This window comes from Alligator sinensis, unplaced genomic scaffold (assembly GCF_000455745.1).
Source record: "Alligator sinensis unplaced genomic scaffold, ASM45574v1 scaffold349_1, whole genome shotgun sequence".
In the NCBI taxonomy this organism is placed as follows: Eukaryota; Metazoa; Chordata; order Crocodylia; family Alligatoridae; genus Alligator; species Alligator sinensis.
The window spans coordinates 5,226,852-5,245,083 of NW_005841856.1; the positions used below are offsets into that span (position 1 = coordinate 5,226,852).

General features: G+C 42.3%; 1 protein-coding gene across 1 annotated transcript in view; it reads left to right on the forward strand.

The window, feature by feature from the left end:
* WWOX (WW domain containing oxidoreductase) overlaps positions 1–18,232 on the forward strand; it is a 219,741-nt gene that overhangs the window by 167,399 nt on the left and 34,110 nt on the right. Inside the window, exons 7-8 of the mRNA XM_006016430.2 lie at positions 8,833–9,018; positions 12,576–12,840. Of these exons, the coding sequence (XP_006016492.2) occupies positions 8,833–9,018; positions 12,576–12,840 (451 nt within the window). The remainder of the gene's footprint in view (positions 1–8,832; positions 9,019–12,575; positions 12,841–18,232) is intronic.

Genomic DNA, 18,232 nt, shown 5'->3' on the forward strand with positions numbered 1-18,232 from the left:
CATAGCAGCCTGTGTCAGGGTGCTCCCTCCCCCCACCCACTCTTGCTGAGGCCAAGCACTATCTGGCATGGCCCGCTGAGGTGAAGGGGGCTTATTCCCTCCTCCCCCCCCCGGCGATGCGGGGCGGAAATGCCTGACACGGGCTGCTCTGCCCCTGGGGTCCCAGGGACAGGGTATGGAGGGGGGAATTAAACCCCAATCTCTGTTTGCTTTTTGCTGCCTTGGAGTCTGGCCACACCCCGGCTGTTGGAGCCATGAGGGTGGGGATGGGAAATGCCCGGCAGGGGCTGCTTCCTCCTTGCCCCCCCAGGCACACCCTGCCTGAGGTCTCTGCAAGCCAGGGTGGGGGTTTAAACCCCTTCTAAATCATACTCAGGCCTGCCTGGGCCTGCCCCTCCCCCCCCCTGCATAGCTTCCCTGTAGCTGAGGGGTCACTCTAGCACCCCCCAGCTTCTAGCCTGAGCCACTGCAGTCATGTGCCCACTTTTCCGGAGTCAAAAGTGAATGTCTGTTCAGTTGCAAATTGGTTCAATCTATGCAGGTTAGGCTAACCTGCAAAGATTGAATCAATTCAGGCTCTGGCTTTTTTAATGTCTGTCCCTAGCTTATATGAGAAGCTCAGTAACCTTGGGTACTCGTACAGGCTATGACCTGGATTAGTGGAGCTCAAGAGCTACTGTGTGGGTGCCCTGCACCCTGGGGATCACATACCTTTGCTCCAGCACACATGGGACTGCTGTGTCCTGTCATTGAAGTTACAGTTATTACAGGATAAGAGGGTTTGGTCTACTCGCAAGAACTGCAAATGGATAAAAATGACTTATGTAAATTAAACCTGCAGATCAATAATTTGTAATATTTAAGTGCTCAGTGTTTCCTGTTTGTTTTATATTTGTACATTTCAGTGGACTTTTTATGTGTCACTTTTGTGACCCGCTTTCCTCTCTTTCGCTTAGCCAGGATGTGTGTATACATATCTGAGGGCAGTCCCTGCCCTTTGTATAAATCTACATATTTCAGGAATGTTACAAGACAGTCGGCAGATACATGATGGTAAACTACGCTGCTTTACACAGGTTCCATGTTGCAGCATAGTTCTAACGAAGATGTATAGCATAGCCCAAGAGTTCCATCATTTCCTTTTTGTTCCCTATTTATTAGTAGGACCACAATGCCCAGGACATCATTGTGCCAGGCATGCTCCGTAAATATAGAACAAAAATATGGTCCCTGCCCCTGAGAGCTTACAAACCAGGAAAATCATTCTTGCAGGACTTTTGTGTAAATTTTGTTCTATCTGTTCAGCCCTTCTGCATGAAGTGGGTTGCACCAGGATGACATGGGACAGGCTTTTTGCCAGGGTATTTGAGTAAAGATACACTACTGCCCTTTCATAGACACAATACATCCTCAGTTTCTTTTCCTGGTGCAAAATGTGGGACCAGATTTATGAATATAGGTTGTACCTAAGCTAAAGGAGAGCAGAAACTCAGCCTTCAGAAAACTATACTTCCTGAATTTTCCTGAGGTTTCAGTATTTCTCTGAAGCGGTCTATGAGCCTTAAAATAAATACATAAATCCCACTCTGTTCAGATACAGATATTGGACTTTTGACCACTGATTGATTAGCTAGGACTACAGTGTTTTTTGACCACTGTGTTAGGGTGATTTTTTGTATGCAGCTCAGGCACATATTTCTGTGCGGGATGGGTGGCTCTGGGTTCTTGATTTGGTCTGTGGTTTCTGCCGCTCCTGTTTTTCTGTCTCCTGTTGCTGTAAGGTTTTGTAGTATTGAGATCCTTGCAGCAGACTCTTCCTCCATTTAGGGTGGTCCTGGGCGATATTCTCCCATGAGTTGACGTTGATGTTGCATTTTTTCAAGTTGCGTTTTTTCAAGTTGGCTTTGAGGATGTTCTTGAAGTACTTTCTCTGACGACCTTTTGTGTGTGTGCTTTGCTTGAGCTGGGAGAATAAAACTTGCTTTGGGAGTCCTGAGTTGGATATCTGGATGATGTGGCTGGGCCAGTTCAGTTGATGTCACACGGTCATCATCTCAGTGTTCATGGCGTTTGCTTGAGAGAGGATGCTAATGCTGGTGCGTCTGTCTACCCACTGGCTTCAAAGAATCTTCCACAAGCAGCATTGGTGGTATGTTTCCAACAACTTGAGTTGTCTCCTGTACATTGTCCATGTCTCAGCTCCGTACAGTAAGATGGGGATCATGACTGCTTGATAAACCATTAACTTGGTTTTGGATCTGATGTCATGATCTTGAAACATCTGTTTCCTCAGGCGTCTGAAGGCTGCACTTGCACATTTGAGGCGATGTTGGATTTCTCTGTTGATGAGCCAGCGAACAGGGGCAGCAAACAGGATAAGCTGTTTGCGGGCAGTTCACAGGACAGTTTGCGGGTCACTTTGCCCTCCCCTCTCCCTTTTTGAGGGTAGAGCCTTTTAGCTTGGTGTGAGGAAGCAGGAAAAAAGGAACTTTTTGGGGCCAACAAGCAGTAAACAGGCCAGCTTCTAGGTGAGTTTGGTAGGGAAGGTGCCCTTGGAAAAAGGGCAGTAAGAGAGAAGAGGCAGATTAAGACCCAGGGAAATAGCTGGAATGCCAGAGCCACTGCTGCTTCCTCTACTTGCACCTGTGATGTTTCCATACAGGCAGGACCACTCACCACGGAGTCTTCCACCCAGGTCTGGGTTTGGCACTGTGGGGGCTGCAGCTTGCAGGTTCTTTCCAGTGACGGCCAGATCGGGGGGTGCGTGCGTTGTGAGCGGTGCCTCTCAGGGAACAGGCAAGGGAACTACAGGAGAAGGTGGTGTGGCTCCAAAACATCCTCTGCCATGAGGAGTTCATCAATTCGATGCTGGAGGAGACCTCCAGGGCTGTGGAGGAAGAATGGCTGGAGGCAGGGCTAGAGGAGAAAGAGGACATGGACTCCTGGGAATGTAGAAGCTGGAAGCTTGTGACCTCTGGCAACAAATAGAAATCTTCACCTCCACCTGCAGCAGTTTGTCTTGAGAATAGATATGGAGCCCTAGCAACAGAAAGGGAGGAGCACGTTCCACTGGTGGATGAGGACAGGCTAGGCCTCCCCAAGGTGGGAAAGGCTGAGACCACCGCCACCAAGAAGAAGTAACAGGTGGTGGTGGTTGGAGACTCCCTTCTGCAGGGGATAGAGGGAGCCATCTGCTGACCTGACTTGTTGTCTTGGGAAGTCTGCTGCTTGCCCGGAGCCCAGATCCAAGATGTCACGGAGGGATTACTGAGAGTCATCCAGCCCTCTGACTACTACCCCATGCTGCTCATCCATGTGGGCACCAATGATACTACTAGGGGAGACCCTGAGAGGATCAAAAGTGACTGCAGGGCTCTGGGTGCAAGGGTGAGGGGGTCTGTGGCTCACGTCGTGTTCTCTTCAATCCTTCTGTTCAAGGGAAAGGGCCCAGGCAGGAACAGGTGCATCCTGCAGATCAGTACCTGGCTGTGCAGGTAGTGTAGACAGCAGGGATTTGGTTTCTTCGACCGTGGGATGTTGTTCCAAGAAAAAGGATTGCTGGAAAGAGATGGGATCCACCTGACGAAGAGAGGGAAGAGCATCTTTGGAGGAGGAGTAAAAGAGCTGTATGACTGCTTAGAGCTCTGGTATGGGACTGGAGATAGGCCTGTTGAGAGTCTCTGGGTTAAGGTTAGCAGGGAGAGCAACAAGGGTGATGTGGTGGTGGGGGTCAGCTATAGACCACCAGACCAGGAGGAAGAGGTGGATGAGGCTTTCTTCAAACAGTTAGCTGACGTTTTCTGATCACAGGCCTTGGTTCTCATAGGGGACTTCAGTCACCCTGACATCTGCTGGGAGGGCAATACAGCAGTGCACAGACAATTCAGAAAGTTTTTGGAGAGCATTGGGTACAACTTCCTGGTGCAAGGGCTGGAGCGGCCAACTAGAGGCCAGGTTCTTCTTGACCTGCTGCGCACAAACAGAATTGAAGTGGTGGGGAATGTAGTAGTGGATGCAACTTTGGCAGCAGTGGCCACAAGATGATTGAGTTCAGGATTCTGAAGAAAGGAAGGAAGGAGAGCAGCAGAGTAAGGACCCTGGACTTCAGAAAAGCAGACTTCAACTTGCTCAGGGAGCTCATGGGCAGGATCCCCTGGAAAGCAGGGAGAGAGGAGTCCAGGAGAGCTGGCTGTGCTTTAGAGAATTCTTACTGAGAGCGCAGGAACAAGACTAGCAAGTATGGCAGCAGACCAACTTGGCTTAGCAGCGAACTCTCCAGTAAGCTAAATCGGGGTTCTCAACTTTTTTATGCTGAGGACTGGCAAACCATGAACCAGAAGTGACCATGGACCGCCAAGCCGCAGACCGGAAAACTGCAGACCAGCAGGGACTGACATACTGCGGGCAGGCACCCAACCCTTTTTTATGGCTGCCGGTCTACAGTATGCTGGTCACTTCCAGTCCGTGGTTTGCTGGTCCACAGTTTGCCGGTCCATGGTCACTCTCGGTCTGGTAGCCAGCCCTCCTGCGGACTGGCAGCCAACCCCTCGTGGTCTGGGGTTGGGAACCCCTGAACTAAATCACAAGAAGGAAGCTTATAAGAAGTGGAAACTTGGACAAATAACTAGGTAAGAATGTAAGAGGATTGCTTGGGTGTGTAGGGATAAAGTCAGGAAGGCCAAAGCGAAATTGGAGTTGCAGATATCAAGGGTGACAAGAAGGGTTTCTACAAGTATGTTGGTAGCAAAAGGAGAATCAGGGAAAGTTTGGGTCCTGTACTGAATGGGGGAGGCAACCTTGTGACAGAGGATGCATAAAAGGCTGAAGTGCTCAATGCCTTCTTCACCTCAGTTTTCGCAGGCAAGATCAAGCTCCTAGACTACTGCACCAGACAGCACAATTTGGGGAGGAGGTGAGCAGCCACCAATAGTGAAAGAACAGGTTAGGGACTATTTAGAAAAGCTGGACGTACACATGTCCATGGGGCTGGATGGGATGCATCTGAGGATGCTGAGGGAGTTGGCTGATGTGATTGCAGAGCCATTGGCCATCATCTTTGAAAACTCATGGTGATTGAGAGAGATCCCAGATGATTAGAGAAAGGCAAACATGGTGCCTATATTTAAGAAAGGGAAAAAGGAGGATCTGGAGAACTACAGACCAGTCAGCCTCCCTCAGTCCCTGGAAAAATCATGAAGCAAGGGATCCATTTCTAAGCACTTGGAGGAGAAAGTGATTAGGAACAGTCAGCATGGATTCACCAAGGCCATTCAACCTGATTGCCTTCTGTGATGGGATGACTGGCTCTGTGGACAATAGGAGACCAGTGGATGTGGCCAACAATGATTTTAGCAAGGCTTTTGATACAGTCTCCCACAGCATTCTCGCAGGCAAGCTAAGGAACTATGGGCTGGATGAATGGACTGAAAGGTGGATAGAAAACTGGCTGGAGCATCGGGCTCAGAGAGTAGTAATTAATGGCTCAATATCTAGTTGGCAGCTGGTATCAAGTGGAGTGCCCCAGGGGTTGGTCCTGGGGCCGCTTTTGTTGAATGTCTGAATCAATGACCTGGAAGATGGAATAGGGTGCACCCTCACCAGGTTTGCAGATAACACCAAGCTGGAGGGAGTAGTCGAGACGCTGGAGGGTAGGGATAGGATTCAGAATGACCTAGACAAATTGGAGGATTGGGCCAAAACAAATGTCATGATGTTCAACAAGGGCGAGTGCAAAATCCTGTTCTGAGGACAGAACAATCCCATGTGCCTGTACAGGCGGGGGGCTGACTGGCTAGGCAGCAGCTCTACGGAGAAGGACCTGGGGGTTATAGTGGACAGTCTTGCCTTGAGCAGGGGGTTGGACTAGATGACCTTCCAGCCCTAATTTTCTATGATTCTGTCAGCCTTGTCCGAGAGATGGCTTCTGAGGTATGGGAAATATTCAACCTTCTTCAGTCTCATTGTGAATCTGAATGACTGAAGCTCAGGATTGCTCATTAAGAGCTTATTGATGGAGGACTTTCGTCTTCTGAATGTTAAGCATCAGTCCCATTTTCTTGTATGCCTTGGTAAAGATGTCGACGATTGCCTGAAGGTCTGCTTCCAAATGAGCACAGACTAGAGCATCGTCAGTGTACTGGAGCTCAATGATGGAGGTCGGGGTGGTCTTGGTTTTAGTCCGGATTTGGCTGAGATGAAACAGCTTACCATCCATTCGGTCATTTAGATCCCCTCCAATTGGAAGCTTGTTGATGGTTAGATGTAGCATCATGGTAAGGAATGTCGAGAAGAGTGTTGGAGCGGTGATGCAGCCTTGCTTAACTCCCATCTTAATGTCAAAGGGATTTGTGATAGATCTGTTATTGACAACCATCACTTGCATGTCATCATGGAGCAGGCAAAAAATGGTGATGTATTTCGGTGGGCATCCATACTTCAGAAGTATACTCTATAGTGCTTTTCGGTTGATAGAGTTGAAGGCTTTTGTGAGGTCAAAAAAGGCCGAGTAGAGGTTTATGAGGTTTATGTTATTCCTGGCATTTATCCCACAGCTGGCAAGCAATGAAGATCATGTCAATTGTGCCTTTTGAAGTCCTAAACTCGCCACACTGAGATTCCAAGAACTTGTCATACAATTTCCTATTCAGATCCATTTATGCTGAAATTTAATGTTATATAAAAATTATCTTTTTTTATGTCAATGATAGTGCTCTCTGTGTTGTCAGATTTAGTTAATCTCTTTCTCTCAGTTCCAACAAAATGCCTGGGAACTTCAGATTTGTGTAAAGGAGTCAGCTGCTTGCTTGTTTGAGTCTGTTGAAAATCCCACCCTTCCAGAATTTCTTCTGTAGATGCCCCGTAGTATTGGGATTTGTGTGGCCTGGGTGCTCCTGGCTTGGAACCGTCTAAGAAAGTGATGATCCTTGATTGTGCACCCAGTTTCATATGTAGTAGACAAGGAGGTGTGGCTATAGACATTTTATTCCTAGACAGTTTATAGCCTACTTGAAAACAGCAAATTGTTGTCTTCCATTTCTTACTGCTTATGTTTCATTTGGTCCATTTAAAATTATACTCTTTTGTTGTTTAGGAGTCTATTAGGTTTATAATAAATTAGGGTTAAGTTGAGATTTTTAAAAAATTGGTTTTGCCATCAAGTTTAGCCATTTGTTGGTCATATACCTAACAGGGCTGACACTAGTGTAAAAAATGCATTTTGTAAGTTGTATTTTTGTTCTTAATTGTCCATAATGCCCCTTCATTTTGTGTGCTGAAATACAGTGAAGGGCACTTGCTTGGTGACTGCTTGGCTTGTACGACCTTTGCTCTTTGGGTATATCAGGTCCAAGAATGTAGGGTTAAACTCCTACTGTTACAGGAATTGTCTCTTGCAGACTCAGCCTGTCAAATCTGACCTTTCAAGCTCAAAGACATCCCTGCTGAGATCTGCTATATCAGATTCTAAGTCTGTTAAGCCTTCCAAAAACAGAGCTAAATCCATTGGTGCCAAGATTTCTTCAATGACAAAGACAGTCAAGTAAAACCTCGATTGGGTCAAGTTTTACTTGGTAGGAAGACACCAAGCCCTTCGCCCCCTCACATGCAGAAATGAAAGGAAGCAGGGTAATTGTCCTTGTTCTACGTGTTTGGTTTAAAGAAGTGCAAGATGCATAGCACACCAGGTGCAAAATAAAGGAGCCTTTTATGGTTAAGGCCAAGGATGAACATGTTTTGTGACTGTTATTGACTCTAGTCTTGACTGTGTGCTTGGAGCCACTGATCTCATTGGATCTGCAGGGAGGTGGAGATGACCTTCTCCCCTTTGCCAGTTTAGAATAGTTGTATCCTGCCTTGACAAGGAAACCCTAGAACCAGGGGCTTTTGTCTTCAAAATCCTTCAAGGTGCCCTCTCCATTTGAGGGGCCAGGTGATGTAGTCTAAGGAGAGTCTCTGTCTCAAGGGTCTCATGTAAGGCTGTGGTAATTTTCCCACCAGAGGACAGGGCTTCCTAGATTTAATGCTTCAGGAGTTATTTAGGTTATTCTTTTTCCATCCTGATCCCCTCCTAACTGATTTTTTTTTAAGCATTGTTCATACGGTGATGTTCTTATCCCAGTTTAGACCACAGACATGGGTGTTTTGATCTCTTTCAATAACTATTTGTCTATCAAGTTTCCTTATATTTCCCAGCTGTGATGAATTGATATGTCCAACATTTAAGAAACAGATGGGAATTGGATCTTTTGTGGGATGAGATTCCTTCCCAGTAAGGAGAAGAAACCTTCTATTATGTCGATGCTAAGGAGAAGGTCTCTTTCCAATACAATGCCATTCCGATCCCGGCACTGTTGCATGCCGCTCCTAATCACTGAATGAATTGGCAACCTTTCCTGACATATTTGTGCCAGAATTACCTCTGAAGCTCTTAACTTTCCCATATGTGTACCCTTACTTCTTGGGGTGTTCAATGACATCTGAAGGAGTGGAGAGGAGCTATTATGATTACAGGCCAGTCTACATGCCCACTCAGTCAGATCTGCATATGCCTGTCAGTCATCCATCCAGGGATTACAGATGTTTTGAGCATCAAAATCTTCTGTGCTGATGAGGTATTCACCTCAATAGTGTGGATCTGGAGATGCAAAGAATTTGGGCTCTAGTTGTTGACAAGCTACTTTTGTTTGTGATTTTTGCCTTTTTTCCTGGTGAGGTGTCTACATGATGAGGTGGAGCCTCCAATTCCAAAAATAGAACATTTTATTACACTTAGTACATTCAACTGTCTTATTCTTTTTTTTTTTTTAATGCCATCCTATCTTTCTGATTATTCAGGCCCCTTCACATCCTGATCTGCAATGCTGCTGTTTTTGCTCTCCCATGGTCCTTGACAGAGGATGACTTGGAGTCCACCTTTCAGGTGAATTACTTGGGGAATTTTTACCTTGTCCAGCTCCTTGAAGATGTTCTGCGTCGCTCATCTCCTGCAAGAGTTGTGATGGTTTCATCAGAATCACACAGGTTGGTACAAGTCGCACAGTATGGTTTATTATTTAGCTCCCTTTCTGAAATCGGACATCAGTAGGGTGGAAATACAAACCTTTTAATACACAAAAGGCTCAGCCTTACAGCACTGGCTCATGCCTGAGAAATCTTACTGAAAGGATTGCTCTTATTTATGAATGCTGGAGGATCTGGCTATAACATACAAGTTTCATAATATTGGGTAGTATTTTTTTGGCCACTCTTTGTATGAATGCAGATTTTTCACTGCACTTCAGGCCACTGATTGATTTTGCTAGGAGATGGAATAATAATTGATTAAATCAGAATGGCATGACCTTTATTGATTTGTCATTCAACAACTTCAACATCTTACCAAGAAGAATGTGTGGTTATTCTAACAGGAGAAACAATGCAATTAAAGACTGCTAGATGAAATCCAATTGTTTTATAATGAGAAGTTAGGGAATTCAATGCAGACATTAGGTATATAATTGTAGGAAGGGAAGTACTGTAGTTATAGAGATCTGGCCATGCCTCTTTTGTTTAAAATTTCAATTAAAATATCAGACAACACTTTTTCCTATCACCATTTGGAGTTTAGTTGGCCAAAAGCACAACGCATGATTTTATATTGCTCTGGCTATTTCTGCAGCTTACTTTGGAGCTGTGTTAAAAACAGAACAGAAAGAAATGAGGGTTTTGGTTTTTAGTTATTACCCAGAATAAGATGTAGGGCCCAGTGCTTTCTGACCCCACGCATCTTTCTGATTTCAACCTTAGTTCTGAATGTGTAGAGATTGCAGGATTAGGCCAGTGTTAGTAACATTACTGTTGATTTTGATTTCACTTGTCTGGTGCTGCCTATAACAGCTTTAGCAAAGCAAAAGAAAAAAATGTGCAAGTACTTTTTTTTTTTTGATTTCTGAAATGTTTTAGTGACCCAGAATGAAGCTTATTTTTTTTAATCATGTTTCCATAAAATGTAACCCTTGGGACCTGGTAGAGAGAGACCAGCCAAGGGTCAGGCTGAAACCTTTATCACTTCCAAACACAGGGGCTTATGGTATAAATGACACACTGCAGATAGATTTACTTTTACCATTTTAAATTTATGATGGCTGAAATGAAAGGAAGCAATAGAAAACGCCAGTAATAATCCTCCCCAGTGTTAAAAGACATGAGACATCTAGTAATTAGGTGGTAACAAAATCTGGACATCCTTATCTTTGCAAATCACACCAGGTTTGTTAAAGCAAGTAGCAGAGTTCTGGTAGGAGTGAGGAAGGCTACTGTGGGGCAGGCAGGATAGCTCTAGAAATAAATCTGCCAACTCCAATCACTCGCCAGATGTGGAGGGCACAATGGGATATGTATAAATGAGCTGTTATTTAATGGGCGATTATGTTGAATTGTCAGCTGCTTGTTTCCCTTTGTAAGTTTGTATCTCAAACAGTATTTTAAATGACATCTTTGTTTTTTTCCCCCCCTTAAGAGCTGTGCATAACTGGAGCTTATATCTTTGCATGTCTTTATCTTTCTTTTGAAAAAACAGATTTTTTTTTAAGTGCTCATTGCTAACTCAGTAAGATCCACAGAGGTTTATGGAAGCCCATCAAAAATTGAGTAACAGTGAATGACTGAATATAAGAACTAATGCAATCTATTGCTTTTCCGTTTTTAGGAGTTTATTTCTTGTCCCTTAAATCATATTTGAACATTTAAAATGGCCATTTAAATGGCTTCTTTTTCTAGCAGTTCAATAGCAATAAACTTCGGCAGAGAGCTAGTTTAGACAGTAGATCTTATTATGTGGTAGTACTTTTCGACCTACTAGAGAACTCAGAGCCTTAAACCACGTTGTAAAACAGAAGTGTTGGTATCTAATTACTTCCATAAACCTTGGCTGAATCTTTTCACTGGAGTCAAGCCCCCTGTTAGGGGAAAAATAAAGTCCTTTTGTAGAAAATATTATATTCACCTGCTCCAAGGCAACATATTTATTTGCCTCCCTGGTTCTTCCTCTGTATTGGTTAGTTAACTGGATTCAATGCAAATGAATTTGGTTAAAATTAAGTGTATGGGTAATTTAAGTGCACCATATTAAAATGTGAATAGTAAATAGGTTGAATTTGCTCTTGTCTTAATTTCTGTGCAATTAACTTGATAGTACATGGAAGCCAGTGAGAGCTGCCAACATGAGTAAGACTGGTTCACTTAAGTAGGGGTGGTATTGGGTTCACAATATGCCACTGCACACAGCCTACTTAAAAATTGTATTTCTGTTGTAGACAGTGTCTTATGATCTGATTTGGCTACAGTCATTTGTGTTTATTCCTGGGGTAGTCTTGAAAGAGGCATTTTATTTATGAGACCAAGCCAGGTCCTGATTCTTCAAGGCCCTAATCACCCTGGAGCCCTTTTAGCTGTGTGCATTGCTATTTTTGCCCCTGACTGAAGTGACTAGCTAATCAAGCTATTGGGGCAGGAGATTCTACAATTAAAGCAACCTGTTTTGCACTACAGTTTTGTTTAGGGGTTTTTTTTCCCTGCTCCCCAGCTTATGCTAAAAGCTCTAAACATTAAAAGAAAGTTTGTTAAATCTTTTTTTGGTTTTAGTGGATCTCCTGTTTTGTAACAGAGTGATTTGATTTATTTCTCAGCACTAATGTGTACTGTTAATTTAATAAGCCAAAATTGTAAGAATGCTAAGATGACTATCTAGAAAATTCCTTTTCTTCATGTAAATGCCTTGAATACATTCACTACTTTGTTATTAAAAAAAGAAAAGAAAGAAAGAAACAAACAGCTGGTGTTTAATGACTCTGTCAGACCCAATTAAAAAACATCAACTAGTTACTTTGATTTGTGTTCAGCCATGCCATGGGTGTACTTAAAAACATTATACTCTGCCAGAACTCATTTTGGCTTTGTTTACATTTATCTTTTAAACATATAAGACTATTGATGGCAAGTTACCAAGGTTATAACCCCTTTATATTCATCAATTTTTAATCTAAAAAAGAGTCTAAGAGGCAGCAAGACTCATCCATAGTTACTTGAACACTTACATGAAAATATGCAATGCTTGAGTATTTGGTAAAAATAATTGTGGGAGATGGGTGGAGGAAGATGGCTAAGAATACACATTACACTGTTTCTAAAAACAGAAATCCTTCATTCTGAATTATTTAAATGCAAGTTAATTGTGTTTGTGTGAGTTTTCAAAACAAAACAAACTTAAAAATAACTGTCTTTGTTGCCATGTGTAAAACCAAAAAAATGCAGTTCATAGTTTTAAAATGATCAGAAAAACCTGTGTTTATGTCTACTTTTGTTGTGTTAAATCTATCCTATTGTTTCCTTTTTTTTCCCTTCATTTTTTGTGTACCTTAAGCACTGTCCGTTGCATTTAAAGGAACTGCAAAGTAGGATTTTACTTTGTGTAGATCAGGCGCTAAATTTTGCTCCCATGTGGAGCAGCACAACCTGAAGTGAGTTGAGCGGAGTTGCACAGTTTTAAATGAGATCGGAGTTTGCTCCATAGTGTCTAAGGCATGTTTACTGTTTTTTAGATTTACAGACATAAAAGACTCCTCGGGAAAACTTGACTTTAGTCTGCTTTCTCCATCTAAGAAAGAGTACTGGGCTATGCTGGCGTACAACCGTTCCAAGCTTTGCAATATACTCTTCTCCAATGAGCTAAACCGACGCCTTTCTCCCCATGGGGTGACATCTAATGCAGTGCATCCTGGAAATATGATGTACTCGTCTCTCCATCGCAACTGGTGGGTGTATACCCTGCTGTTTACCTTGGCTCGGCCTTTCACCAAATCCATGGTAAGCGACTGATCTGCAGCATTTTACACATCCTCAGTTTTCAGGTCCTGGGAGTGAAGCTACAAAACCCCCAGATGTACATATTTGCTTTAACCTTTTGCCCCTCATGACTACAACTGTATTTTTAATGACCATCGCACTGTCAGGCCCTTGAGCACTCTAAGCAAGGCTCCTAAAGCCATTTCAGATTAGCCTTGTCTGTCTAATGTAAACACGCTGTGTTGGAATGCAGGGTTTTTATGTGCTCTGGTAAAGGGAATTGCATCTGGTAGGGCTTGGGGTTGATGTTGTGATTTGGTTTATGTTTAAAGCATTTAACAAGTTGTTTTGAAATTTTTAATTGTTTTTGCTCCATCATTTTTTATCTAAATAGAGAGGTAGGTAAATGCCTCAGATAGAGAACCATGCTAATGGGATTATTGATGACTGAGGAAGATGCTTTCAAGATGCTTCTGCAGGTTTATAACTTGGTGACTATTTGCTCTCTTTCCATTATTTGTAAGTCCAAAGATAATTACTTCCTTAAGTGGGGGTTTTTTTAACTTTGTTTGTTCTGTTCTTTTGTTTATGATCTTTTGAGGGATTTCAAGCGGTCATTTTTAAATAGCTAAGCTTGAAAGCAAAATACTGATGCTTAAAAATGTTTCAAATGCTGCTTTTTTGCTTTGGGAGAAAAACCAAACAAGCTTGAATTTCACATGGGAAGCATTGCTCAGTGAAGGGGAGCTGCATGGATGTGTTGGAAGGGTCTTGTTGATGACACATCTATAAATGCCTGACAACTGTGTTCTACAAATGGCAGTGCAACATGAATTCATCTGTCTGATGCTCTAGATACTCAAAACCATAATATTTTATAGCTCTTTCAGGAGCAGCGTGTCTCAAACATCATCAGATCATAATTTAAAAGGACAGCTGTGCCATTTGCAAACAATAGTATTCAAATAGGATAATAACTGGTGAGAAATCCAGTTGTAGCCCTGCCAGGATTATGAGTTAGCCAACAGTACCCCATGGCTTCAGTGGATTCTAAATAAGGCATTAAAATGTGTCACCCTACTGCCCAGTTTCTTATCATGTGCCATTTCCAGAAAGTAATGTTGTCTTTCCACCGAACACCAGATTGGGCCCATTATGCAAAGAAGATTGACCTAGTCCTTTTGTAACTACTACTAGCATCCTTCATTATCTAAGACTTTGCACTACTGACAAGTAGGGGGGTGTTACCCCTATCTTCTTCTAACCCCTGACCTAATTTATTTATAAACTGTCCGCATTGGTTTGCTGGACTCAGGATGACTTTTACTTTGCTGAGAACTGGTTGCCTTTTAACCTTATTGACTGTTTCTCGTCACATATGCACTGAGAGAGACTGACATTCCCAAAGGAAAAATATGCCGCTCCATTTTCTGCGACTACGCATCAGGGATGTGGAGAAAGGGAATCCAGACCTATGCAGAGCCAATCCTACTTTGGCGGTTGGTTCAGTCCATCTCACCATGGACTTGGTGATTGATGCCAGCGGTAGTGGGGTTACACAACTCATTGTCACTTTGAGCGAGCGATCTGGACAAAATTAATTGTTTTCATTTGAGACGGAGCAGGGAAGGAATTGATGGGAGTGGAGTATCCATCTCCGAGTAGCTCAGTCAATAACAAGACCCCCAGTAGCTGGTCAGATTAATGTCTAAAGTGTGCAGTTAGCTACAGGAAAGGGGCCTGATATATATTCACTTAAACTAGTTTCACACTGGTGTATTTAAAAAAAAAACAAAAAACGGACTTAATTTTAATTTACATCAATACAAGAAAGTGGCTCAGGCCTCAGGTGTTCAAAAGTCTGAAAGTGGCCCAAAGGCCAAAGCTCTAGTCTCATCCAACAAAAGGGACAGATTTTCAGTGATGCCTTATTCGAACCTCCACCTATGAGAGAGAAGTTGGACATGCCCTTTGCTCTCACGGTTTGGTGCATTAGCAATGACATGGGAAGTCTGAATAATCTTAACACCTCTGTAGGTTGCAGAATTCATATGTACAAAAGACATGTGCCAGTTGGGTCAGTACGTGAACTGTTGAGGTGGTTGAGCTTTGGTACGTGACCTGAGCAGCTGTTGAGGCATCCTTCAGTCATGCATGCGGTGGTCAGTACAATCAGTGTGTGCCCTATGAAGGCCAGAGTTTGTAGGACAGACTATGAGCTTCTCTTTGGGTAGGATAAAATGCTCTCCTTATCTGAACTGATAGGAATGTGGTAGGTCTGTCAGTGAGTGATGCTATTTTTGAAGTAAAACTGATACAGTTTGTGGTACCTGTACTAAATATGTCAGATTACTTACTTGGATGCAAATGAGACTTTTGTATCTGTTTAATTTTATAGTTCAGATAAGCTCACCTTCCTTTATTTGAATGCATTAATTAGGGATTTTTTAATAAATTTTTCTTTTGCTGTATTCAGTAGCCTTCTAATGATGGTGCTTATTTGTTTCTGGTGTTCGTGCAAAAGAGGATCAGTGATTCTTAAAGCAACAGGAATTACTGTACTCAGTTCTATATGAGGGTTGGCTTTGAGTGAGTGTTGACAATTAAGGTGATATGCACGGGTGAATGTGTAGTATATAATGTGACAAATATTGCCCTTATCCTCCCAAGTGCCTCTACCGCACGAGTAAGTTGGGCTAAAAGCTGAGAGAACTTGCTAGAAACAGGCATCCCTTCTCGAGCGTGCAGGCCTCCTATGCCCTATCCTCAATACTTTCCTAGTAAATTGCTTTAGAGATCAGATGAGCTTACGGTTAGGATGCCAGATTTCTTTCTTAGAGTTTAGTTGGCACAGGTATGAATTGTATGGCTGTAGTTTGTTAGAAAACTACCCTGCCTAGCACAGAGAGCCTCTGATTAATTAGGGCCTTTCCATCCTAATATGCTGCACGTCGTTAATATTCAAGTTTTTGCTTTTTGTTTCACAAGACAGTATCATAGGAAAGCACTGAGAATATGGTGGATGATATATTGTAGGCTTCATTATTGCAACTTTTTGGACAGTTATGAAGCTTCTGATTCAGAAGATTCATTCTTTCTCTCTCTCTCTCTCATATTTTACATCTCGTGTATCCACAATAATATACTTCCTTCAAATTGCAAAATCAGTTACTGCTTATTAATAAGGGTATTAATTTTTGTCTCGTTTGTTTTTTTTGCAGTAATTATATCCTAATGGAATTTATTAAATTATGATCTCTTTAAATTACACTTATTAGAAATTTACATTTGCGTCTTAGCAAGTTGATTATTTAGTTTCACTTCCAAAGAGTGGGTGAGGTTATATGCTCTGGTTTTGAAAAAATTCTAGTAGCTCAGTTCATAAACGTTGAATAGCTCCAGTCTGAATGAGAGGGTGTCGCGCTGTCTTCAGAGATGCATGTTGCTGCCTACAGAGAATTTCCATTTCTGGGAGAGGTCATGCAGCCTCTGGCATGTGGCACTTAGAAGTCTCTGCATGACAGAATCACTGCTAGGAAACGCTGCCTGTAGCCCTCTAGTTCTAGCTGATTCCCTGAAGCATTGAGAAGCACTGTTCTAAAATCACCCCTTTTTTTTTTAATTTGCCGTTACTTGCTGTGACTACAGTGACTTCAGTTTACAATAATTAGGATACTCGTCAAGGAACCAGGTTACTCGAAGTACATGTTCAAGGAATGGTGTTGCGGACGGTTAGTTTTACAATTTGGACATTCTTATTCCTAAGTAACGTTCTTGGGCTGAATTTCTTAGACAAGCTAGGCTTTTAGATATCTATTTCTGATTGTTGCTTTAAATGGATTACCATGTTAAAAGAAATGCAACTCCATCCCACCCATGTCTTAAGGTTTCTCACAGTATAGTAATATCTGACGCATCAGTGCTGAACATAGCCACTCCTTCTAGTCAATGATATGCAAGTTTCAGGTCTGCTGCTGCTGCAAATTATTTGTCTGGTGACTCTAGCAGACATTATACTACTTAGACAAGTGGAAACTGAACTGAATGTCCTGCCTTCCTCAAACTCCTACATGTTTTGAAAAAAAGAAGCTAACATATGGATTTAAAACATATGGAGTTAAAAGACACTTCCAACGTGTTATATATGGTAGGTAGCACTAGTAGTAAGTTTCATAGTTGGTAGGGTTGGAAGGGACCTGAGCAGATCATCAAGTCTGATTTAGTACTTCCATTATTGTAACAATCAGAAGCCGTAATTAGGACCAGGTCTTTATAGATTTATATAAATGTCAAGTGAAATAGCAAAAAGTAGTATTGGCAGTGAAGAGCTTATGTTCTGCTTGAAGGCAAACTGCATCAGGTGGGTATTAAGGACAAATGGAAAGATTGGAAGAAGGACTCGGAGGCATCAGTACGTCAGAGCTTGTACAGGCCCGGCTGGCTTGACTGAAGTTTGTAAGAAGGAAAAGAAATATGCACGGTATAACTATATAGTCTCTGGTGTTTTTAATGTTAATGTGCATTCAAAATTCCTGACCTGTTGCTAGATTCATATACAATTAAAACTGAATAAATTTATCAGAAGATTTTATTTCTGATACAAAACAGATTTACTAGCACCTCTACCATATGATCTTGTCAGCGTACAGTGGCATATAAAATTAGAAGCAGAGTGCTATTATCACACGCTTGCGATAGTCTTACATAGAACCAAATATTTTTGTTGGCAGGTAAGAGCAGAAAGAATATCATGTGTTAGAGTAGCAAGAGCTTAACAGATGTTACAGTGAACTAAATTTTCAAATCCTTTTACATTAAAAAATGGCTAGAGTTTGTAGAAGTTCTGAGACTATTGGGTTACGTTTCCTGTTGCAGCGCAAAGCCAGCCATTGTACTATAGTTTTAACAGATGTGCTATTCCCTTCTTAATGGATGGGAGTAAAATGTTGTTTCTGTTGCAGAGTTATAAATTATACCTCGCAAAGCACGAGATGTCACTCTCAACCTCAGCTAACCATAGCAGGGTAATTCTGCCCTTGAATAACCTGCTGTACAAAGACTTATAGTTTAAAATTTCTAAAGGGGCAGATAAATGTATATCTGGTTTTTGTTATAAAATATGAAGATTTTACAAGTGGCATTTCTTGCTTGAAACGTGTTCCAGAGAAACGGGAGGAGTACCTTTTAAGACCATAGGCCTCGTTTGCTGAATGTCAGTGTTAAACTGTCGTTCAGGAACTGGCAACTTGGTTTTATTTCTGATAGCTGTATACATTATTAGAAAATATGTGAGAAGAAAATATTAAAATCTGCGTCCAGAGTGCTCCGCTGCCATAACTCTTTCTCTAAGCTAAAATTTACTATGGTCAAGTTTCATGTGATGATTTGAGTTGCTTTCTGAAGCCCTCTTCCG